The sequence below is a fragment of the Lactuca sativa genome, chromosome 6, assembly GCF_002870075.4.
Source record: "Lactuca sativa cultivar Salinas chromosome 6, Lsat_Salinas_v11, whole genome shotgun sequence".
In the NCBI taxonomy this organism is placed as follows: Eukaryota; Viridiplantae; Streptophyta; class Magnoliopsida; order Asterales; family Asteraceae; genus Lactuca; species Lactuca sativa.
This window is the reverse complement of record NC_056628.2, coordinates 97,562,863-97,588,058: the sequence shown is the minus strand read 5'-3', so window position 1 is coordinate 97,588,058 and position 25,196 is coordinate 97,562,863. Positions and strand designations below refer to the sequence as shown.

The window sequence follows — 25,196 nt, the reverse complement described above, 5'->3', positions numbered from 1 at the left end:
ATACTGCTGTAACTGGTTTTGAAGTAAAACATACAACATGAGAGTCAAGTAAAGGCGTTTTGGAAAACCATTTATACCATACTTGGTAAAACAGCTGACAATGTAATAAATCCTTGTGCATGCGGGTTATCAATCACATATGATTGATATGATAACTAGCATGTTTTAACTTGTATTCCCCCCATCAAAGCATGTAAAAAAATTTAAAAGGTTAATTCAGGGGTATGAACTCACATGTTGTAAGTGGATCGGGCGGAGGTGTCGGTTGGGTGCTCGGTGTCAAGTAAAGACTTGAACACACTTAGTGACCTATTAACATATGATGACATATGTTTACATACAATTAGTAATTATAATACTAATTAAACACGTATACGCATCCTAAAATGCGGAAAACACTTTGGTCAAGTGCTATGAGTGTCCCGGGTAACATCTAAGGGAGTGTATGGCTTAGTTAGGGAGTTTACTCTTCAAGAGTAAAATCTTTATAGAGTTTACGGCCCTAAGACCTTATCCCCATGATTTTACGGCCGTAAACTCAAGCTTGGTGTGTTCTTTGATGCATTAAGGTCTTATAACACTTGTGGTATTAGGCTAGGTTCAATTCTAGGGCATAGGAAGTGGTTTAGGCTCCAAATGGGCCATTTTAGGGGGTTTACGGTTCATGAACACTCCTTGAGGAGTTTACAGTCATAAACACATGAGTTTACGGTCGTAAACTCATGTTAGCCCATTCCTCTTGTTGTTTGGTGGTTCTAACTCATGCATGTAAGGTTCTAGTCACTTATATGATCATAGGAAGGTGTTAAAGGCATTTAAACACCTTGGAAAGGTGTTTACGGTCTAAGAAGATGTTCTTGGGGAGTTTACTACCTTACACACATGAGTTTATGGCAGTAAACTCGTGTTAGTCCATAAATCATGTGTTTTGGTGGTTGTAGGTTAAGCATACAAAGTTCTAGGTCCAATTCCAAGCCATACAAAGTGTTAAGGGCACTTTAACACCCTTTGGGGGTGTTTATGGTCTAAGAATGGGTGTTTATAGTCCAAGAACCTTCTTGGGCCGTAAACTCAAGTGTGACATATTTTTGTATGCTTTGGTGCATATCATGAAGGAAAATAAGGTTCTATGCACTCAAGGAAGTTCATGGATGCTCTTGGAGGTGTTTGAGGGGTAGTTTAACACTTAAATAAGTGTTTATAGTCCATAAAGATGGGTTTACGGTCTAAGGATGTTCTTAGACCGTAAGATCATGTTTACTCCCCATTTGGTCCAATTTTGGTGTTCTAAGTCCTTTCGTGTAAGCCTCTAAGTCATAACTAAGTTCCATAAGTGGTTTGGAAGGGTTTTTGAGCATTAAACCCCATTTATGAGTGTTTACGGTCCATGAAGGTGTTCTTGGACCATAAACTCATGTTCTTGAGGGTTTTGGGTAATTTAAACACGAATTTGTAAGCTAGATAAGATACACAACAAGCTAGGAAGGTTAACTTACCGATTTGGAGCTCGAAGGGGCGATTTTTGACCAAAACCCGTTTTATAGAGAGAGAAAGTAGAGAGAGAGAGAGAGTGTGTCTAAGGTGGGGAAAAGGTGGGAATGAAACCCACTAAACCCTTATATAGGGTGGAGTTTATGGCCTGGCTGGGGTTCACCTGACACCAACCACGAACGGGGTTTTTCACAACTATTATTAATCACGACAAATTTTAAAATTATACCGCCTTAATTTTGGTTTGCTTGACGAATATTATTTAAAATATTCTAACGGGTTTAAATCCGGTCAAAAATATTTTCGAGATAAATTTGGCTAATTTTTGACGTAATTAATTTCGACGTTAAAACTAACGGAAATTTTTGGGTTGTCACACGGTTGAATTGAGGAAACAGGCTTTTCCCCACGAAAGAGTTGTTTACGGCCATATAAAGGGTTTGTGACCGAGAACTGGGCTTGCGGTCGAGAACTAGGTTTACGGCCGAGAACTGGGTTTGCGGCTTTTGAAGATCTGAAGGATTACGACCGTAAACTCAAGAACAAAGGTACTTGTTTTCGACGAGAAAGTGTTCCAGAGGCTCCCAAACGGCCCCAAATGACGATTTCCGGCGTTTTTTGGGTGAAAGGAGAGCTTTTTGGTGTTTACAGTCAAGAGACTTAGAGAGAGAAAGTGGGTGTTTCCGGCCAAGAAGGTTCAAATGAGGGTGGGGGTCTGGTATTTATAGGCCAGGGGGTGTGGTCAGTGGTGGGGTCCACCTGGCACCGACCGTAAACAAGGTTTACGGCCGTACACGAGTTTACGGCTGTAAACTCGTCTTGGCCGTGAACTCGGTGTTTTTGAGTGTGGTTTTGTGTTTTCGCGTGATTTATGGTTTATTCTGACTTGTATAAAGTATAAAGTACATATTATTTATTTAAAAACATAAAGTCTTTCCCAACCCAAGAAATTCGACGAAGTTTAATAAAACCCAAATTTTATAAACGAAAATCGCGTAAAGATAACGGAAAAAAGTTTCGGGTTTTCACATAAAACATTAAGCAAATAGATTTAAAAAAATAATTAACAATAACAACACCTATAAATAAAATTAAATCTCATATTATATTTCTATTTATAAAATTATGACTTTAACTTTTTAACGTATTATAGTTAACTTATTGGTTTAAATATGTTGCCATATCTGAGCAATTATCATTTTAAAATCACAATATTTGTATAATTTATGAGTTGATACAAAATAGTTAAATTATTAATTTCAATATAATATTAAACAATTAACTTAAATCAAAGTTTTAGTTAAACTTGAAAAAAATCAAGAGACTGTTTTATAAATAGTTAAAGATTATAAATTATAATGTTAAACCTAAATTGTAATCCTAAACTAACAAAAAAAACATAGAACTATTTTTTTATAACCATTAACAATTTTCATATAATCAGCTTAAAATATGTTACAATAAGAATAGTTAAAAGTAATATTATATAAAAAACTATAATATTTTCTTTAAAAACAAAAACAATGTTTTTTGTTTTAAATAACTACAATCATAGAAACTAACAATATTTACCAAATAAATTTTAAAAACATTAAATTTCTGAAACCAAATTTAAATAATTCAGAGTTTCGAAATACGTTATTTAAAATAACTTACAATAACAATACTTAAACGTAAAATTATATATAAAAATTATATTGTTGTCTTTAAAAACAAAAACAATGTTTGATGTTTTAAATAATTACAATGATAAAAATTAAAATGTTAAGCAAATAAACTTTTTAAAATTGATTAATCATAACTACAACAACTATAAATATCATTAAATCATATATTATATTTAATTTTATTCATAAGTAACCTGTAGGTAGACGTTATTAAGACACTTAGGATTATACAATTTTAAAATATATTTATATTATTATATAATTCAAAACAAACAATGTTTATACCAACTTATTATAAAATTTATTATATAAAAGCTAATAACAATGTCATTGATATATTTAAAAAAAAAATATTTATAAAATCTTTAAATATGTTGTTATATTCTGCGCAGCGCACGGTATTCGGCTAGTATGGTATAAAGTAGGCTTGTCGAAAAAACCCAAAACCCGTTCTACCCACCCGACCCGTTCCGAATTCGGGTAGAATGGGTCGGGTAGAACGGGTAACGGGTATGAACATCCGGGTAATAGGTTAACCCGATAATAATATAGATTGGGTTTTAGGTATGAATATTTATTTTCGGGTATACCTGAATACTCGAATTCGTTTTTTAAATAATACAAAATATACAATGCAGTTACCTACGCACATTTCAAATAAAACAAAACCCTTCGTTTCTTTCTTATGAACGACGACTCGATAGTCGACGCAAACTTGCAAGGGGAATACGACGCTGAAGCTGAAGTCCTGAACCGTCATCACAATTCTCAGTTTCTCACTATCGCACTGAATGGAATTAAAAAAGTACATAACATATTATAATGATTTGTATTGTTATTATATATGTACTTGTTAATTGTATGAAGTATTTTCCTACCCGATTCTTTATTAAACCAACCAACATGTAAAAAAAAATTATCAATAAGTGTGATTTAAGAAATTTTCGGGTGTAACCGATAATTACCCGACCCGACATCAAACCCGAATACCCGAAACCCAAAAACCTGAATTACAATACTAGTTCTACCCGACTCGTTTTACCCGAAACCCGAGAATTTCCTGTTCGACGCCCCTATAAAAATTGAAATGTAAAGGCTAAAATTTGAAACTTTAACAAAAATGGGAGGACAAAAAGTGAAAATTCAAACTAATGCTAATTATCACGTAAAATGATTGATTTTAGTGCGGATAGAATTACCACGGGCAAAACATAAACCCTCACTATCTAATCACATTTCCAAAACTGAAGCCTAAAACCCTATTCGCCACCACTTCTTCCAGATTCTTCCGTTTACCTCTTTAACAGCAGCAACACACAACTCTCTTCCAGACCCTCATTCCTTCTTCTCGAAATCGTCTAGCATCTTCTGCAATCATGTATCGTTTCGCAGCAAATCTTGCTTCTAAATCAAGGTAAGTTCTCATTTCAAGAATTTCCATCAAAACTCATATGATTTTATCAAATCAAAATTTTGGTTTATGTTCACTATCTCATTTAACCACTACGCCGTTTCTGATTGTGATTTGCAGGATTGCAAATAACAAGGCTCAGCAGGTAATAGATCAACTCTCTGTCGTCATCGTGTGTATTTATTTTCACATCTATCTATGTTCATCTTTACCTGCATACGAAAACAGATTGGAAGTAGGTTAAATTGGAGCAGAAACTACGCAGCCAAAGACATCAGATTTGGAGTCGATGCTAGGGCTTTAATGCTTAGAGGCGTTGAAGAGCTTGCTGATGCTGTTAGAGTAACCATGGGTCCAAAGGTACTTTCACATTAATCTTTGAACATGGTATAGTCAACAGTCTGATAAAAATACTACTTGATAATGACTATATAGGGGCGTAACGTGGTGATCGAACAAAGTTATGGACCTCCTAAAGTAACAAAAGACGGTGTAACAGTGGCAAAAAGCATCGAATTCAAAGACAAAATCAAGAACGTTGGTGCAAGTCTTGTCAAACAGGTTGCTAATGCTACAAACGATGTAGCTGGTGATGGTAAATTTCCACTCGATGATGGATTTTCATCTTTTTTCCTCTTTTTTTTTTCACAATTTTCATGAGTATCTTATAACGATTGTTCCAATGGGGTCGTTAATGTCTCAGGTACTACATGTGCGACAGTTCTCACTCGAGCAATCTTTTCAGAAGGATGCAAGTCAGTTGCAGCTGGTGTGAATGCAATGGACCTTCGACGTGGTATTTCCATGGCTGTTGATTCTGTGGTTACAAATTTGAAGAGTAGGGCTCGTATGATAAGTACTTCTGATGAGATCACACAGGTTGGTTTTTGGTTTAGATCTACAATCATTTTCTTTTACGCTTGATCATGTTAGTGTTTTGGTGGGAGACTAAATATGATAAAACTAACAGGTAGGTACAATTTCTGCAAATGGAGAACGTGAGATAGGTGAACTGATAGCCAAGGCTATGGAGAGAGTTGGGAAAGAAGGTGTCATCACAATTCAAGTAAGCTACAATTTAGTTTATAGTGATTATGATTGAATGTTTCTTTTCTAATTCTTTTGCAAAATTTATCCTACAAATGAATAGGATGGAAAGACGTTGTATAATGAACTTGAAGTTGTGGAGGGAATGAAGCTGGACAGGGGATACATATCTCCACATTTCATCACAAACACAAAGAATCAGAAATGTGTAAGTGTCTATGATATTTGATATCTATTCGATTTCAAGAAGAATCTAACATTTTTTAAAGAAAACTCGAAAGATGTTCTTGAATCAGATTGAAAATTGGTAAATTGTTGATGATTGACACAGGAACTAGACGACCCCATTGTTCTAATCCATGAGAAGAAGATATCAAGCATTAGTTCTATAATCAAAGTGTTAGAGTTGGCACTTAAGGTAAAGAGTCCCAAATGTGTTGTAATTTGTAAATGATTATTTCATTCATTTTGAAATATGTTATGCAATTATATATTTTGATGTTTTTTTATTTTAATCCAGAAACAAAGACCATTACTTATTGTTGCTGAAGATGTGGAGAGTGAAGCATTGGCTACCTTGATTCTCAACAAGCTTCGTGCTGGCATTAAGGTTTTTATTTTTTATTTTCTAAAAAAAGTTTTGTTCTTTGTTTATGCAACTAACTGTTTTTTTATTTTTTTAAAATAGGTTTGTGCCATTAAAGCTCCTGGATTTGGTGAGAACAGAAAGGCAAATCTCCAAGATCTTGCCACTCTCACTGGAGGCCAGGTGTGTTCTTCATCATTTTTCCTAATTGTAACATGATATTTTTCATAAATGTGGCAAAATGGGCAGGAGTAACTTTTTATTGAGGGTCAAAAATGTACTTTCATAGCAATGTCATCCAAATAGTAAGCAATAATCACTGCTATAATTGGATGTATCTCTCAAACTACAATGCTTGATAAGAAAATAACTGAAAGTACAATGCTATAATTTGGTAGATTTTTAAAATTTTAAATTGTACCCATTTGATTCTTTGCTTTATAATGTAACCCAAATTGACCCATTTTCTGTAAATAATTCAAAATTGTTATATCTTTAACAATGGTTTTTCATCTGTTGTACAGCTTATAACAGAAGAACTTGGCATGAATCTTGAGAATGTGGAGTTTGAAATGCTGGGCTCTTGTAAAAAGGTTTGTTACATCACTTCAAGCATCAAGAACTAAATTTAAATTTCTGGGTTTTGTTTATAACTAAATAAATGATGATTCTTGATTCAGGTCACTGTGTCCAAAGATGACACAGTTGTTCTTGATGGTGCTGGTGATAAGAAATCTATTGAAGAGAGATGTGAACAGGTGCCCTTTATTAACATTTTCCTTCATTCATAATTTCATATTCATATCTTTTTATAATAATATTTTCAAATGGATCAAATCCCAATTTTATAACAGATAAGGTCAGCAATTGAGTCTAGCACATCTGATTATGATAAAGAAAAGTTTCAAGAAAGGCTAGCCAAGCTTTCTGGTGGTATTGCTGTACTAAAGGTTTGTCCTTTTTTACATCTTTTATCCAAAAAAAAAGTTTTTTTTTTTGTGTTTAAAATAATGAAAGATTTGTAATCATGTTGAAGATTGGAGGAGCTAGTGATACTGAAGTAGGGGAAAAGAAAGATAGAGTTACAGATGCTTTAAATGCCACAAAGGCAGCTGTTGAAGAAGGAATCGTGCCAGGTGGCGGTGTTGCTCTTCTTTATGCATCTAAAGAGTTGGAAAAACTACAAACAGCCAACTTTGATCAGAAAATAGGTGTTCAGATAATTCAAAATGCACTAAAGGTCACAACTTTAATTCCAGATTCTAACATTTGATTTTGTATATAAGATGAAGAAATTAACATTTTTATTTTATTTAATTTGTTTGATTACAGATGCCAGTTCATACAATTGCATCTAATGCTGGGGTTGAGGGTTCTGTTGTTGTTGGGAAGCTTCTAGAGCAGGATGATCAGGATCTTGGGTATGATGCAGCTAAAGGTATGTGTTAATGGAGATTGAGAATTTATTTTTATTGGGACTTTTTTTGTAAAATATGTTGCTTTTCAGGTGAATATGTGAATATGGTGAAAAATGGAATCATTGATCCCTTGAAAGTCATAAGAACAGCCTTGGTTGATGCAGCAAGGTTAGTTGAAACTCATAAAAATAGTCGTATGTATTAATTAAGATTCCATGATCTTTAACATTTTTTAAAAAAATATCAAAACTTTAATTAGAGTGTTTTAGTATTTCTTAGTATTTAATATTAATTGTTTTTCTTCTAAGTGTTTGTAAACAACTTTTTTGAAACATTAAATAATATTTTTTCTTCCGACTATTTGAAATACATATATTATAGTGTATGTATTTGAAACTACAAAATAACTTTTTTCCCTTCATCTATTAATTTAATTTTCGTAAATGTACATAACAGATGCTAAGGGGAATGAAAACTTATTTTTTAATTTTTAATTTTTAATTTTGTGTGTAGTGTGTCTTCTTTGATGACGACTACTGAAGCTATTGTGGTTGAACTCCCGAAGCCCGCTAGTGAAGGTGCTCCTGGAATGGGTGGTGGAATGGGAGGAATGGGTGGAATGGACTTTTGACCGGTCAAAGGATATTGACATACATTTTACTGACAAAATAAAACACAAACACTTGAGGAGGGTAAAGAAGGCATAGGTGTGATTAAAATGCAAGAGAAGTAGTAAAAATTTTCATTTTTTTTGTCGGCATTTGGATTATGAGAGTGACGTGTTATCATGAAAAAAAGTTTATTTAGTGATGAGTTTTGTGGTGAACAATTTCATCATCTTTACTTGGATATCATTTGAATGTTTGCTAATGGCTTGCTGTGTTTGAGATGGGAAAAAATGCTTCTTATTCCTGCCTACTGCCACCTATTCCATTTCATACGCTTAAAAGCCAAACTGTTTATTATATTTTATTTCATTTCTTGTTCCTGTTTTCAATGTTGAGTGAAGATAAAATCTATGGTTTTGTCTTTAACGGGTGATTCTAGAAGTGGATAATGACTGATATGGTTCTTGACGGAGGGTTTTGATTTTTAGGGTTTATGCTATTTAAGATGACCATCTGATTTTTTCTTTATTTTTAGGTCGATAAATGGTCAAAATTGTACATATTTTACCTACTAGTTTTTGCCTTCCGAACTGGTCGTTGTGCTCAGTGTAGAGATGTCTGTGCGGCAATCGAAGTTGATATAATTTGGTTTTATTATTAAATTTTATTTTATTTTATTATATGATTTATATCTTAAAACACTTCCCCGATCCTTCGTCAAAAGTGGTAACCACACTATTTGGACGTTTAATGTCGAACCCATCCTATGACCTATCGTGGTAATCATGAAACATTAACAATATTTTAGAGTTTGAATTTTGGGCTTGCTTTATTCAATTTTGTATTACAATCCTTTGGCTCCCATATTGCTGTCGGCATCTCTGGTCATCATTTTTTCATAATGACAAGATCAAAATACAATTAAAAGAACATAAAGTGGCGCTTTCCATAGGGGTGTAACCTTATTCCAAGAGAATCCATGCCTTTGCAAAAGTAGCGAAACCGATATGTGCTCTAGAAAAAAATGTTTAAGATGAAGAGTCATCTGTTGACTATTTTCTATGAAAATGTTGGAGAATATGGTAATTTAAAAATGAATATGGCTTGATTCGGTTTAGTTTTTAAGCAAAAGGCTGCTTGATAGTTTCTAATTAAGTCAAAAGTTGTGATTGAATATGTCTTTGAATAAAACCATGTTGTTTGATTATATACCTGACTCATTGTGCCGAGTGATATAAATATCCATTTTACCCCTTTGGTCTATTTTTTTGTTGGATTATCAGTTTCATAGAATATAGAAAGGAAGACTCATAACCTTATCAATATGAATGAACAAGTGAAAACGCATAAATTGGTCAACAATCCCACATCAAGTAAACATACACTTTTGCATAATTGAAGTTAAACAAAACTTTTAGACATCATAATACTTTTGGAAACTAACTTATAAACTTGAAATTGAGCATATCAACGAACAAAGTATCTCCAAAACACAATTTCAGAATTCAATTTGTAGAAAATGAAATCCAAAAATCGATTAACAAAAAGCTTGGAAGAATGAAATTAGGCTTTCAAATTTGCAGAAAACAAAATTAGAATTTCAATTTTGCGGTATCTACCAAAACTGATCTCAAAATCGAAGAAGAAAAACTCATCGCGGAAGGGGGCCGGAGTAGGGCTGTTCACTATTCGGATAAAACTGAATTATCCAATTGGACAATTTGGATTGGACTATTTGGTTCGGATATTCGGATTGGTTTTCAACAAAACTGAATTATTATTTTGGATTTCGGATTGGTTTTGGTTTATAAAATAAGAACAGAATAGTCCAAAAAAACCGAATAAAGATTTATTATTTATATATATATATATATATATATATATATATATATATATATATATATATATATATATATATATAGTTATTTATTAATTTTGTAATTTATTTTTTCAAATAGGTTCAAAATGTTTCACCCGATAAAAAAAACATTAATATGCAATTTCACTCAAAAGTTTTGTATCTATAAAAGATTTAACCAATATTATATCTTTTTATTAGTTGTTTATAAATTTCAAATCACAACTAAATTATTTGTTTTTGCTTCTTGTGTAAAGTTGGATAATATTATAATTATATGTCGTTTTAAAATGTTTCGGTTTTGAAAACCGAATTATAAAAAACCAATCCATCCGAATTGTAATTGGATCGGATCGGATTTGAATTTAGTTTGGACAATTCGGATTCATGTTTTGAAAACCGAAATCAATTTGGATTTACTTGATTGGATCGGATCAAACCGATCCATCCAAATGAACACTCCTAGGCCGGAGGTGGGAGGAGTCGGCGCCTATAAGAGATGACTAGGCGGAAAGAGGGTTGTTATCTATCTAGGGCAATGAAAGGAGATGCGTGATTTTTGCTAATAGGAAAATGATGTTTTTTTTCCTGGTCAACGATATTTTTTCATGAACCGAGTCACATGCATAAGATCATCTCCAGCCTTTAACATTATTTTTTTACATTATACGTATAGTTATAGTGTAAAAGATAGTATAAACATTAAAGTTCTCCAACCTATTACACTATATTTAACACTGAAAAGAATATTTTAGGTATCTTGTTCTTTATTCAATATTATATTTAGTGTTATACTAAAATCCAACACTATATATAGTTTTAGGTATAATGTAGGGTTGGAGCATTATATTGTAATTTACAGCATAAAAATGATTTTTTAGTGTAGGGTTGGAGATGCCCTAAAAACTAAGAAATATGCTTTAATTGATGGGATATCAAATGTGATGACGGAGTCATAATCAACCTCTTATTGGACCCAATAGAGGGATATCAAACACTCTCTAAAAGTAAAATCAAACTAGAAATAATTCCGTTTTTGGTTTCGTAAAAGTATTTTGTTACAATTTTTCTGTTTTTATTTTCTATTTTAAAAAAGGGTTTTTGTTAACTATATTATAACTATATAAAAATTCAAAGACAATATAATATTACAAATTTGAAACGGAAATAATTAGTTTAATGAGCTAGATTCTACGTTATACATTAAACCTAAAGTAAAAAAATGGAATATTTTTACCCCAAACCTTAAAAAGTTGAATCTAACTTCTAACACTAACGATCCACATCAACCAACTTCAAAACTATTACACGATATGTAAACCAAGTACTCAATGGTATGTTAGGATCTAAGATCTAACTGTTTATCAAGAAACCCGAGTTTTGTGTTGTCCCTCGCATGGCCATTTCCAAGCCTTGAATCCAAAACTTTTGCTTTCCCAATTCCCAAACATACTAGCACAAAACTAACAAAAATACACAAGAGATAGTTTTGTGTCCTATAGTTGGTATAATAGTTAGTATAGTACATTAACCTCATGAATTTGATTGGTTAACCAAGTGGGCCGTAGATAGAGTTCACTAATGCACTTACTCACTCAAGCCGACAAACCTAAACCCAATCATACAATACCTAATAATGTAACCCATATTTGGCTATTTGCATAATGCATGTTGAACAAACAAAATAGAAGGTGAAAATAGGAGCAAAAAAGGAGGCAAGTAGCAAATCACATACCCCAAAAGCTTTAAGCACTAGATTTTGAGGTTAAATAATCCAATATGGACACATATTAATTTCTAAATTAGATTTGATTGTTTCAATACTAAAATGATTAAATGATGGCATCGAATATTTAATTTTATTTATTGAGCTCCGCTCCTGAGCAGCAACGGTCTCTAACGCGTGATTGGGGTTCCAGCCATAATCCATTTAACATTGGGTCAACCCGTTTGGACCTACCACCTTTTGTCATCTTTCTATTTGTCTTTTTACTTGTGGCTTCATATGCACTCAAAGTATCACCATTCTTCATCTTCACGTGTATACCTTTTCTCACTACCCCCTTTTTTTTTTTTTTTAACCATTTCGTCATTTTTCTAGAATTTTGTTTCCACGTTTTCACACCATCAAAATAGATGCATATATCTTTCAAAGTATCTTGTTTGAGCTTAAGAAACTTCACCAAATTCTCTTCTTCTTGTTGATAACTATTTCATGTTCAAGTTTAAAACTCCGATATAATGTGCCCCGTTGAATCTTATTTGAGTACTAGTTAAAAACTCTTAAGTTACCACCACTAACCTCATATTGCATGTTTGATAGGAATGTAAAAAACAAAGTTGTTGCTCATTTTCTTGGATTCTAATCTTCCTACGTCTTAGTTAATTTTCCAATTAGTTAACTTGTAATCATAATTTTAAAGAAAATAAGACACATTTGTATTAATCTAACATATCCTAATTTGTCCTAACTTACAAGCATCATTCCACTTTACAGGTTACTTGATCCAATTTTCTTAAAAGAAGTTAATATTTCATTTTATCGGTCATAACAAAAAATTGATACAACTTTAATTAATAATATATCTCAAGGTAAATACAAAAAATAACAATGTCTTTTTATTTATTTGTTTATTAAGCATCCTACTCGTATTTCTCAGTATTACAACATTGAATTGTACTTGATAAAACTAACCGGTTATAACATTACCTTCTCAGTTTATTCTTATTGGGAGATTATATTTTGAAAAATATATCCAATTATAATAGTGAAAATTGTTTTGTATTGAATGATATTTCTAAAATTGGATAGAATTTTTTAGAATTCTTTAATCAATGAATCAAGAAGAAAATACATTAGTCATTAGTTTGCTAGGCTATTCTTTTGTCTTGTTAAAAACTCGAAAATATGATTTATGCTTTTTTTTTAGAGAAAAGACGAAAATGTTGCATTTCTCTTTTTATTATCATTTCCTTGATGGGTTTTGTTTATTTCCCTTTTCTGTAACATGGGTCTGTGTTATTTGACAACTAATACAAATAAAAAACAAAACTTTAATCCAAGTAAAAAACATTAAAATGGAAGAAAGACAGATGTCTTCTAAACAATAAAAGAGTGTTCAAGAAATGGAGTGTCTGCTAACAGTATCTACTTACTCAGACTTAGTTGTTGGGCTGACTTTAAACCAATTATTACTCAAACCTGACAAATTGGAGGCTTGCTACCTTCTTCTTCTTTATTTAATTAATTATTACTTTAAGGGTGAAAACAACATGATATCAGGGTCTATGAGCATCTTAATTGAATCCAAGAAGCCTCATACTCATCACTCCCCTAAGCTTTCAGACCCTTTCACTGAGTTTCATAAGGAACCAACTGGCAACAAATCCAGAAATATCGAAGGTTTGTTAACCTTCTATTCATTCCTTAATCTTGTTCTTAACTTCTTTAACTATACTTGAATTTTTGATTCATTTTTGGCTAGTAAACTAGTTTCAGGATGGTTGAGCCTGATGAAATGATTGAAGATGAAGTGTTTGTAGACATCAAACTAACAAACGATGAGATTGTTCAATGGGAAATTATGCAACAAATGAGCATAGAGTGTTTAATAAGAAAGAAGAAATCACTAAGAGCACGCTATACTTATGGCATTATCTTCTCATTAGTAAATCTTGTAGCTTGGTTTCTACGTGACTATGGCCAAAGGGTTTCCCTTCACTTCCACAGTAAGTTCTTAAAAACTTATTTAATCACCAATATATAACAATTCCATTTGGGTAAAATAGTTTTAATAAGTTTCTTTTACTGTTTTACAGTTCTTAAAGGCCATGACTGTTTCCAAACAATGGGAGTTCTTCGTGTTAGCTTGGGATGCTTCGTATCTTTTGTTTAGTCAGATGAAATTATTAAAAAAAATGTATCTTTCACAAATCTTGATTTACCCTTAATGTGTTTTAATTCTAGATATATTTCTTTATGTTGTTTTTGACCACATGTGGAACCACGAAATTATTCAATATTCGTAATACATGGCATTCTGGATGGTGGACTGTGAAATTTGGTATATTGGTGATCATTTTAGTGTTTTCGTTCTTCATACCCTCGGATTTTGTTCAATTATATGGTAAGTCAATCAAATTACAAGAACCCATAAATGCAAATTTGTTGTTAAAATGACTAAAATCTCAAGTTTTTTCAGGTGAACTTGCTCGAGTTGGTGCAGGGTAATTTTTTATAAAACATTATTTTTAAAGGGTTTTAATCTTTTTCATTAAAACATGTTCTTAATTACTAAATTAAATCTATGATCCAGGATCTTTCTCCTCCTTCAGCTTGTAAGTGTAATCGAGTTCATAGCATGGTGGAATGCTTACTGGATGCCCGATGAAAGAAAGAAGCAAAGGTTTGATATATATTTTAATCCATAATTAATTATCATCCTCTTTATCAAACGTAACAAAAGTCGATTGTCTTTTATGTTTTGCAGCTCGTGTTGTGGATTATTCATGTCAACATTGTTCTATATGGCTTCTTTATGTGGGATCATTGTAATGTATGCATTGTATGCATCAAAACCTTCATGCACTCTCAACATATTCTTCATTACCTGGACAACAGTTTTGCTTCTTGTCATGATGATTATATCCTTGCACTCAAAGGTATATATATCATGTCCTCGATTCAATTCTACATTTTTATATATATATCCTTGAATTAATCTAATTATCTCTACACTTAAAACAGGTGAATAAAGGTCTTTTATCATCTGGGATCATGGCATTTTATATCGTTTTTCTTTGTTGGTCTGCTTTAAGAAGGTTTGTAATTATCGATCGACTTAGTGTTACATTAATTACAGATTACTTTGATTGCTTAAATCTTTTGTTGATTGATAGCTCTCATGGTTTTCCAGTGAGCCAGCAAACGAAATATGCAGCCCTCAAAAGCACGAAAACAAGCATGTTGACTGGATAACTGTGCTAGTAAATAACCTCACGTACACCCTTCATTTTTTACCTTAAACATATTCTATGATCACAGGAATTTACATTTTTATCCTTTTTGTATTTCTAGGGTTTCCTGATCGGGGTTTCCGCTATTGTCATTGCAACATTTTCCACCGGGATGGATTCACAAACATTTCAGGTTCCTCCATTTTATGTACAATTAATCTCAAAATATTCGATTTGTGATGTATAGATAATATATAGATAACACTAGATCTTTTATATATATATACACATATATTGCATTAAACTTTCTGTTTTGTTCAGCTAAAGAAACAAGAAGATCAGATGGAGGATGATATCCCGTATAAATATGGCTTCTTTCACCTGATATTCTCTTTGGGTGCTATGTATTTTGCTATGTTGTTCATCAGCTGGAATCTTGATAGCTCAACCAGAAAGTAAGATCCCAATGCCATTTTTATTTCTGTAATGAAATCAGTTGTAAATTTAAAGATACGATAAAAACCCATGTTGTGTAATTAATTTTGTGAAAATAAAAAACAAAACAGATGGAGCATTGATGTCGGGTGGACAAGTACATGGGTGAAAATCATTAATGAATGGTTTGCAGCCACAATATACTGTAAGTATATATTAACCTCGTAATTTCTATATATAGTCTTTATACTAATTTGACGTTGATCTTCATATACACATGTTTGACCATTGCATGCAGTATGGAAATTGATTTCTCCAATTGTGAGACAACCCAAGATCATGAATCATGAAGAACCTACGCAACAAGAACAGCTACAGAATTCAACATGAGTTTGTTAATCATGAAGAACCTATACATGCAATAAGCGGGGTTTCACCGGATATATAAATTTAATTTGTTTATTTTATTAGGTACAAGAATAATATCGATTTTTTTTATGTTATTTGTATGTATGGTTTTGTTAGAACCACTACAACATAAAGAATGTATGGTTTAGATGGATTTGCAGGTTGAATATATGTAAAAAATGACAACTTTAAGTTAAACCAACTCCATCTTCTTCTTCTTTATACTTCTGTCTGTAGTATTATTTGGTATTTAAGCACCACCTCCATACCTCCATAACCATCCAAAACAACAAGCTTCCATCTATCTTTCATTCACTCACATACAACCTTCAAGATGTCGAAGCAATCTTTATCTTTGGTCTTCATGATCATAGGAATCTTGAGCGTGTCAGCAGTGGATCCAGCACCGGCGGCAGCAGCAGCAGGAGGAGGAGGTGGAGGAGGAGAACATGTTTTCGAGCTCTACATGCATGATATTCTTGGTGGCAGCAACCCCACAGCAAGACCAGTAACAGGTCTACTAGGTAACATATACAGTGGTCAAGTCCCCTTCGCTAGACGCATAGGTTTCCGGGCACCACAAGGCGGAGTAGCGATTCCTAACGCCAATGGTGCCATTCCCACCGTGAACGGCAACGGGATCCCACTCGGAACTGGCTTGGTTGGCACCCAATTCGCCGGAAACCTGAACCAAAACAATGTTCAAAACCAGATCGCTGCCCAATTGGGACCAGATGGGCTAGGGCTAGGGTTCGGGACCATAACAGTGATCGACGATGTTCTGACCATCGACCCAAAATTGGGATCGCAGTCGTTAGGGAAAGCACAAGGAGTTTACGTTGCAAGCTCGGCGGATGGAAGTAGACAGATGATGACATTCACGGCGATGATGGAAGGAGGTGAGTATGGAGATAGTATCAATTTCTTTGGAGTTTACCATATCGGAAGTGCGATGTCTCGGTTGTCGGTGACCGGTGGCACAGGGAAGTTCTTGCATGCTTGTGGGTTTGCTGAGGTTCGATCGCTCATACCAGCTGGTCAGATTGTTGCAGATGGCGTGGAGTCGTTGATGAGGTTGACTGTTCATCTTTCTTACTGAGACTTCGATCAAGAAACGTTTAATGGAGTTATGTGTGTGGTTTGTGAAGAAAATCAGAAAATGTGCATCCTTGTGTTTCTGTAAATCAATGTTTAATGATTGAAGGATTTATAAGTATAAGATTTGCTAAACTTTGTATCTTTGGTTGAAGGATGTATAAGTGAAAGAAATATGACAACATGAATTTTCAAAGTGTTAATAGGAATTGGTACCAAATATCTAAAAAAAATATATATTTTCTTTTAAACGTTAATATAAGGATAATAAATTTAGGGTAAATGACCAAAATTACTATGTATTTATTTTCGAGAAAATGACAAATTTAATTGACCTCATTAAACATTTTTCAAAAAATAATCAAAAATTATCAAATACTAAAAATAATCATATGTTTCCTATGCCTCTATTTATTTATTTATTTTATAACGACTTTTACTTTGATAAATACTGGTTGTGATTTTTTATGTGGTCTACGAAAATCTATGGGCCTACAACTTAGTTCAGATTTAAACTTATATAAACATATTTTCTTTATTCTTTTAACATTTTGACGTAAGATTTTCGCAAATACCTTACAAATTCTATTTGGAAAAGATAGTCGGAAACAACGATGATCTATCTAAGCAGTGAGTTATTTATCATCATCTATGTATTTTATGATTGTACCCGAAAATTAGGTCGTTGTTTTGTGTATCAGATTTTGGTAGGCCAAATGGATTTTAGCATATTGATATGCAGTGCAGGTTATGACATGTGGAAATCTAAGGTTTTTTTTTTTTTTTTTTTTTTTTTTTTTTTTTTTTTTTTTTTCAATATTTTATTTAGTATTCCGTATAAGTTTAATGTTTCATTTTTTTGTGACATTTCCCCTATTAACGTAGCATGTCTTGCAATCATATAAATGCTATTTGAATTCAAAGTCCAATGTTAGGAATGTTAGAGATACTACAAGTCGTTTAACAGGAAAAAGACTAGAATTATTCTGATCTACAATGTTCACATTTTGGGAGGACATAAATAACATCCTTTTTTCTGGAATGATCAACTTAAAGAGTTAAGGATTATAAGAATGAAGAGATTGTAAATTATTTGTCATTTGTCGTTGTATGATTATTATTATATATGTTTGTTGATAGAGAATATGATATAAAGTTAGTGTCGGTTAGAAATGAAATAAAGTAGGTAACCCACAATAGTCTAGGGGGCTATAATGAAAATATATATGTCATATCGCAATCAAACGATTACAACTCAATTATGTAACCGGCTCTCTTGAGCCTATAAATAGGGCCTTTGCTCGTATGAAATAAACAAGTGAAGTTTGAGTGTTTAAGACTTGAGTTGATCTCAAAGTTCTTTATCTGTTGAAATAGTTGTTCAATTTCTGAATAGCAAAGCCCTATCCAAACATACCCAAGATTATCCATATAATCATTTGTATAATTTAAACAATTCATCCCGGCGCATCATTCATGTATAATCATATCATAACTTTCTATTAATTCCGTCATGTCCTTAATTTTGGTATCAGAGCTAAGTTTCGTTCTTATCATTTTTATTATAAATATGATTATTCATACGTTCGTTCATAAGAAAAATATTCATCATGCATCATTAAAAATGTTATTACATTCATGCATATTACTTGTCATAAAAAATAGTAGATATAATAAACTTCATTATTATTTTTAAAGCTATAAAATATGTCTCAAGAAATAGAAAATTCACCAATAATTATTAACAATGAAGAAAATGAATCTGGATATATTTTTGACGCCTTAATTAATAAAAATAATATCAATAAAAATGCTATAAGAAAAATCAAATTTTACACTATCCGAAAACATAATTTTAGAAATAACACACTGAAAAACTTCTTTTCTAGAAAAAATATTATATATTTGGAAAAATTATAGGAGAAGAACCAATATCCATAGAATCAACTCAAGGAAATATCATTATACCTATAATAAATAAACAACAAATTAGAAATAGATTATCTAGTATTAAAGAAATAGATAGAATTAAAATTGCTTATATTCATATATCAACTATTCAAGTAATTTTAAAAAGTATTTTTAGTGACTTAGTTACACCATTAGAATTAGAAATTAGAGATGATTGTATAATTAATAATCAAGAAAGTATCATTGCAAAAGGAAATGGTAATTTAATTGAAGGAAAAATAAAATTTAATATTTATATTTAACTAAGATTAAGTCTTAAAGATAAAAATCTAAGTAATAGTATTACCGTACGATATAAATTATTAAGACAAAATTTTATGTTAAAAGGTAATCATCCATTTACTATTACATATCAAATAAATTATGCATTAACAAACTGCCATCATAGTATTACGTTTAAAACGAAAGATAGAATTTATATCGATAAATTATTTACCTCTTTATTATCCCTTGAATCACCAAATATGAATAATAATAGAATTTTTAATGAAACTAATTTTCAATCCATAATAACAACTTCGTTAATAAAAAGAAACCCAATTATAGAACCTCCAATTTCAACTATTATAGGTAGATCTTCCATTTCGGAATGTCAACCTACAACATCTAATGAAAATAACGATGAAAAATCAGAAGATATTAAAAAAATGATTAGATCATTAAGTTTAAAAATATGACAAAATCATCTAGTATTTCCATAAAATATTTTAAAACACTTGAAGTTCCATATCAAAATATAAAACCATGCATACCAGATAAAGAAATGACCACAAAATTTACCACAAGGAACATTATATAAGATTGGGCTTAATTCTGAAGGAGATAAACCAACAGGAGATAAATTAAATATAATTAGTCAAAAATTAAATAATATTATAGAAATAGAAAGCTTACTTGTATTAAAACAAACTCCTGAATTATTACAAAATCTAACTCAACAGAAAAAATTACTTGAAAAATATTTAAAAATAAAAACTATTAAAGAAGATCCACTTAATGAAAAACCACCAATTAAAGAAAAACCACTTACTATTAAACGGCCTTTCACATGGTAAAAATAAATAAAATTATGAGCAATAAAACTCAAGTAAATTGTAATTTCGATAATAAATATAAAGTTAATTTACTTAAAAAATTATGGAAAGATTTAGAAAATTCCACAAAACATTTAAAAGAAAAAGAATCTGAAGTACAAGAACTAATTTCTAAAAGCAAGAATTATACTGCATATCAATTAATTAAAATTGGAAGATTAAGAACTCAAATTAATCATTTTAAAATAGTAATAAAAAACATTAACAATTCAATTAATTTTCTTTCAGACGCTTTAATAATTTGTTAAAATGAATTCAAAAATACAAATTAATTCTTCAAAAGATAACATGCTTTGGACTAATATATTAAAAAACCATTGGAAAATAAATTTTAATATCTCTAATACTATTCAACATTTAGAAAATACTTTATCATATGAGGAAAACTATTTTTTAAGATTACAATCAGAAAAAGAAGAATATAATAATCAATTAAAAAAGATATCTTGATTACAAAAAGGAATTAAGAAATACAAAAAATCACAAAATCATAATTTAAAAACAATACGCAATGTTTCAACCATTTTAACAAACACAACTTGCTAATATGGAAACTTTGCAAGAAAAGATAAAAACACAGATATAGAAATTTCTAAACTAACTTTAATGAGTAAAAGAAAAACAAATATTAATCCAAACAGTACCTTTATTACAACTAAAATACAAGAAAAAGAGCTAGTCTCATATATAGATACATAAGCTATTTTATGTTTCGGAAGAAGAAAGATATTAAAAAATTGGGAAAAATTAGAAAAACCACTAAAAATTACAATTGCTGATAAATCAATTCACAAAATTTGGTTTGTAGGAAGAGACATAGATATATTAATTGAAAAAGCACCATTTAAAACTCCAACTCTATATCAACATGATTCAGGAATAGATTTAGTAATAGGAAATAATTTTCTTAAATTATATCAACCATTTACACAAACAAATGACCATATAAGTCTCAATCACCCAATAAAAGGTATTATAAAAACTTCAATTATCAAACATTTTGATCTTATTAAAATAATCAAACAAGAAGTCAGTTTTCAACTACGCATATTACTAACGTTTGCTAGAGAAATTGCTGAAAAATAACTTGAAGAAGTATGTAGTGAAAACCCGCTCGATCATTTAAAAAATAGAAATAATCAAGAAATAATAATATTATTAAAAAATCCTGATGACGAAGTTAATGTCCCAAACAAAATTCCATATAGTATAAAAGACGTTTCAGAATTTAAACAGGAATGCATTGAACTATTAGAAAAATGATTTATTCAACCTAGTACGAGTCCTTATTCTGCACCTTAATTTTATGTAGAAAATAATAACGAAATAAAACGAGGTAAGAGAAGAATGGCAATTGATTACAAAAAGATGAATGATGTTACTATTGGAGATTCATATAAATTACCACGAAAAGAATATATTTTAGAAAAAATTAAAGGAACTACACATTTTAGTACGTTTGATGCAAAATTCGGATATTGGCAATTACGCTTACATGAAAATACGAAACCACTAACTGCTTTTTCATGTCCTCCTCAGAAGCATTATGAATGGAATGTCCTTCCATTTGGTTTAAAGCAGACACCATCAATATATCAACGATTCATGGATGAAACCTTAAATGGTTTAGATCATATTTGTCTTGCTTACACTGATGATATAATTGTTTTTACAAAAGGAAATGAACAAACACATATCGATGCAGTTATCTTGGTTTAAAAGTCAGCTGTTGAATATCTTGGTTTAAAAATTAGAGAAAATGGTCAACTATATTTAACAGACAACATACGGGAAAAATTAAATATGTTTCCTGATAAACTTGAAAATAGAAAACAAATACAACGATTTCTTGGTTGTTTAAATTATATTGAAGAGCAAGGATTTTTGAAAAACTTAGCAAAAGAAAGAAAAGTTTTACAAAAGAAAATATCAGAAAAAATACTTTGGTCTTGGACCAATACAAATACTATTTTGGTACAAAGTATAAAACAAAAAATTCAAGTTCTCCCCACTTTATATAATGAAAAAGTCGACGATTTTCTAATTGTGGAGACAAATGCATCACAAGACACTTGGGCAGGATGCCTAAAAGCAATTATACGTGGAAAAGTATTATTGGGATTAGACAGTGAGGGAAACCTCATATCTAACTCATCAAAATTATACAATGATAAAGCATACATTGGTATGAAAATACCATCCAAAGTAAACAATGATAAAGTATACAGTGATATGAAAATATCACCAAAAGCATACACTGATACGGATGTATCATCCGAAATATTAAAAATAGATAAATATGAGCAAAAACCATGCAAGTATATATCAGGAACATTTTCCCAAATGGAGCAAAATTATAGCACACATGAACGAGAAACACTAGCATATCTCAGAACATTGAAAAAATGGAAAGTCAAGCTACTTCAAACTAGATTTGAATTACGCACAGATTCTAAATATCTACTTGGCTTTTGGCGATATAAATTACAAGAAGATTATTGTCGAGGACGATTGATTCGTTGGCAATCACAATTACATCAATTTCATCCATACCTCAAGTATATCAAAAGCGCCAACAATCATACAGTAGACACATTAACAAGAGAATGGAAGCCATCATAGCACAACAACTAAAAACATTATTACTCAAACATGGAGAAAACACAGTTCATGGAAGACTAACGTCAGCAATGACTAAAGCACACATCATTCAGAAATATATGTCCTTTCGGTGGCGGGAGGAATGACGAAAGCAATGACGTTTTGAACACATTATAAAAGACATGTGCCCTTTCAATGTGGAAGGGATTGTAAATTATTTGTCATTTGTCATTGTATGATTATTATTATATACGTTTGTCGATAGAGAATATGATATAAAGTTAGTGTTGGTTAGAAATGAAATAAAGTGGGTAACCCTCAATAGTCTAGGGGTGTCGTATTGTGGAAGTTAAGGTACCACGATGCGGCCAGATCATTTATGTGGTGGTGCAGTTAAGTAGCATTTGCGGTGTGGTGACGACTGGGTTCGAAAATGTTATCTAATATTTATATATTCTTATGGTTTTAACTTAATACTATTAATTATCCATTTAAAAATTATTATCCAATATGGACATGCAAGATATATTCTAGCTAGTATTGAATCAAGATTTCAAATATATTCAAAGCTACTTTTGAATCAAGAGTTCATTCATTATACTACATGATAATTTAAATGATTAATTGTATTTTTATCTAGTTATTATTATAGATAAGGGTAAATTATACAAAAGTTAATATGTTTTCAGAAAAATTTAATTTAAACAATACGATTATTTTTTGTTCGAATTTTGTCATTAAGTTTTCTAATTTTTTGCAATGTTTATCATTTGACAGATCAACCTGGTTACCTGCTGACATGTTAGTGTTTGGTGGTGTGATATGATGATATGATATTATTTGGTTATGTAGCGCTGACGTCGCATTATGACATATCAAAATTGAAAAAAAGTTATATACAAACACTAAGGGTTTTTTTTTTTTTTTTTCAATTTTAACATTCAATTTTATTTATTTTTTTGTTACAGAAGGTGTTTAGGATTACTTTTTAAGCTCAGAAGGTTCTTTTTTGTAAAAGTTTTTTTTTTTTTATTATTATTTTAGCTTTTAAGGAGGTAAAAACCAAAAGTTGTTTTTAAAAAGTGTTTGGGTTGTATTTTTTTGACTTTTGATTGTAATTTAGCTTTTAAAAGATTAAAAGTCACAAAAAGTCAAACTTTTCTGACTTTTGAAAACTCATGTTTTTCTTCTTTACAAACAGTTATTTTGAAAAAAAAAATTTGTATTTTCCAAATAACTTTTGATATTTTTTGACTTTTTGAAAAAGTTAAAAGTCAAAAAATCATTTGAAAAGTAATCCCAAACACCCTACCGCACATTATTTTTTCCAATTTTGTATAATGTTTACAATTTTCCATTTGAAATGGTATATATATATATATATATATATATATATATATATATATATATATATATATATATATATATATATATATATATATATATTACATTTAAGAACCATATATTTTAGTATAAATATGAATTTTTTGCATTTAAAATGTAATGTTATTTATAAATATATATTCTTTATAAGGAAATTGAGTAATATATAAATAAACTTTTCCACAAAAATGACCATTTTTTTTTTGATAAAATAACCACTTTATCCGAAACTATGTGCTCTAGAGTGTAGTACAAAATCTATGAGGAATATTTTGGATTTTTTAAAAATAAACTTAAAGGTTGGTCAATTCTAGTGTTTTCATTTTGTGTAAAGTTATGGTTTATTGGTCGTTAACTTATATATGGTTTTTGGGAAAAATTGTATATGTTGCAAAAAGAAACAGAACAATGCTTTAAAACCCTTTAATATGTTGCAAAAATTCATAATTACATAAAGTTAAGTATGTTTTAAGTGTCATACATAAGACAAATATTATACATCTTGAATCCTTTAATCTTTAATCGCTACTATAACTTGAATACATGTTAAATGGAGTAGGTTAGGCATTAGAAATGTCTAATGTTTGAAAACATTTCTCAAAATTTGTTATTTCATCCATAATGCATGGAGTAATAGGAAACCATATTTCGTCAATATAACAATTCATAACTAAGAAGAGGGATGTCGTAATCTGATTGCAAATTTATGAAAGGTAGGTAAAAGCAGTTCACTAATTTCGAACTATGAAATTCCTAGATCTTTTCAGATTCATTGAATCTTATAAATAACATGTTTAATATTGGATTATGCTCTTCTATTTGTGACTGAGATTCTGAGGATCACAAACAAGCTGTGAATAACCATACAAATATGTTTGGCACTCTCGATATCATTTATCATCTCCAATTAATGTGTTGGTTAACCATACACGATCCATTAACAATGATAATTTTCGAGATGTCCATTATTACTTTTTATAGTCACTATTAGTATGTCAGTTAACCACACATGTTACACTAATTACATATAAAACATAATGTGCAATCTTATGGATTAACATACTTCTCACATTTTTTCCTAAAGTAACTAAGAGTGAGATTTTAAAAATTGGCTTAGTTACGTTATATCACTGTACTTATTAATGAGATTATGTCTTATCAATTTCG

General features: G+C 30.8%; 3 protein-coding genes across 5 annotated transcripts; all 3 read left to right on the top strand.

Annotated features, from left to right (window-relative positions):
- Nucleotides 1-4,364: 4,364 nt before the first annotated feature.
- On the top strand, nucleotides 4,365-8,490 carry LOC111879510 (chaperonin CPN60-2, mitochondrial). The gene is made up of 17 exons (XM_023875979.3): nucleotides 4,365-4,572; nucleotides 4,690-4,714; nucleotides 4,798-4,929; nucleotides 5,005-5,164; nucleotides 5,273-5,448; nucleotides 5,540-5,635; nucleotides 5,720-5,824; nucleotides 5,948-6,034; nucleotides 6,137-6,226; nucleotides 6,305-6,385; nucleotides 6,727-6,795; nucleotides 6,883-6,960; nucleotides 7,057-7,152; nucleotides 7,239-7,442; nucleotides 7,535-7,640; nucleotides 7,710-7,788; nucleotides 8,134-8,490. The coding sequence occupies exons 1-17, from the start codon at nucleotides 4,535-4,537 to the stop codon at nucleotides 8,249-8,251; spliced, it is 1,740 nt and encodes a 579-aa protein (XP_023731747.1). The 5' UTR covers nucleotides 4,365-4,534; the 3' UTR covers nucleotides 8,252-8,490.
- Nucleotides 8,491-13,352: 4,862 nt separating this feature from the next.
- On the top strand, nucleotides 13,353-16,087 carry LOC111879521 (membrane protein TMS1). 3 transcript variants are annotated; one of them, XM_042895827.2, is made up of 13 exons: nucleotides 13,353-13,489; nucleotides 13,572-13,815; nucleotides 13,906-13,967; nucleotides 14,054-14,213; nucleotides 14,289-14,313; nucleotides 14,403-14,492; nucleotides 14,577-14,748; nucleotides 14,834-14,907; nucleotides 15,003-15,072; nucleotides 15,164-15,235; nucleotides 15,364-15,497; nucleotides 15,609-15,682; nucleotides 15,776-16,087. In XM_042895827.2, the coding sequence occupies exons 2-13, from the start codon at nucleotides 13,587-13,589 to the stop codon at nucleotides 15,865-15,867; spliced, it is 1,254 nt and encodes a 417-aa protein (XP_042751761.1). In that variant the 5' UTR covers nucleotides 13,353-13,489; nucleotides 13,572-13,586; the 3' UTR covers nucleotides 15,868-16,087. The 3 variants fall into 3 exon arrangements, with proteins under 3 accessions (XP_042751761.1, XP_042751760.1, XP_023731757.1); XM_042895826.2 differs by having other exon boundaries at nucleotides 13,360-13,489; nucleotides 13,580-13,815; XM_023875989.3 differs by having other exon boundaries at nucleotides 13,387-13,489; nucleotides 13,586-13,815.
- Nucleotides 16,088-16,123: 36 nt separating this feature from the next.
- Nucleotides 16,124-17,183, top strand: LOC111879528 (dirigent protein 18). Its single transcript, XM_023875994.3, has one exon. The coding sequence runs from the start codon at nucleotides 16,220-16,222 to the stop codon at nucleotides 16,982-16,984; it is 765 nt and encodes a 254-aa protein (XP_023731762.1). The 5' UTR covers nucleotides 16,124-16,219; the 3' UTR covers nucleotides 16,985-17,183.
- The last annotated feature ends 8,013 nt before the right edge of the window (nucleotides 17,184-25,196 follow it).

What these genes read in the sequence shown, in the direction of transcription:
- LOC111879510 (XM_023875979.3), top strand. Translation starts at nt 4,535, where the DNA reads ATGTATCGTTTCGCAGCAAATCTTGCTTCTAAATCAAG. An exon ending in TGTTAGAGTTGGCACTTAAG is followed by an intron (nt 6,035 to 6,136) that starts GTAAAGAGTCCC and finishes ATTTTAATCCAG; the next exon opens with AAACAAAGACCATTACTTAT. An exon ending in GCCTTGGTTGATGCAGCAAG is followed by an intron (nt 7,789 to 8,133) that starts GTTAGTTGAAAC and finishes TTTTGTGTGTAG; the next exon opens with TGTGTCTTCTTTGATGACGA.
- LOC111879521 (XM_042895827.2), top strand. Translation starts at nt 13,587, where the DNA reads ATGGTTGAGCCTGATGAAATGATTGAAGATGAAGTGTTTGTAGACATC. An exon ending in TTATATCCTTGCACTCAAAG is followed by an intron (nt 14,749 to 14,833) that starts GTATATATATCA and finishes CACTTAAAACAG; the next exon opens with GTGAATAAAGGTCTTTTATC. An exon ending in GTTTGCAGCCACAATATACT is followed by an intron (nt 15,683 to 15,775) that starts GTAAGTATATAT and finishes CATTGCATGCAG; the next exon opens with TATGGAAATTGATTTCTCCA.
- LOC111879528 (XM_023875994.3), top strand. Translation starts at nt 16,220, where the DNA reads ATGTCGAAGCAATCTTTATCTTTGGTCTTCATGATCATAGGAATCTTG.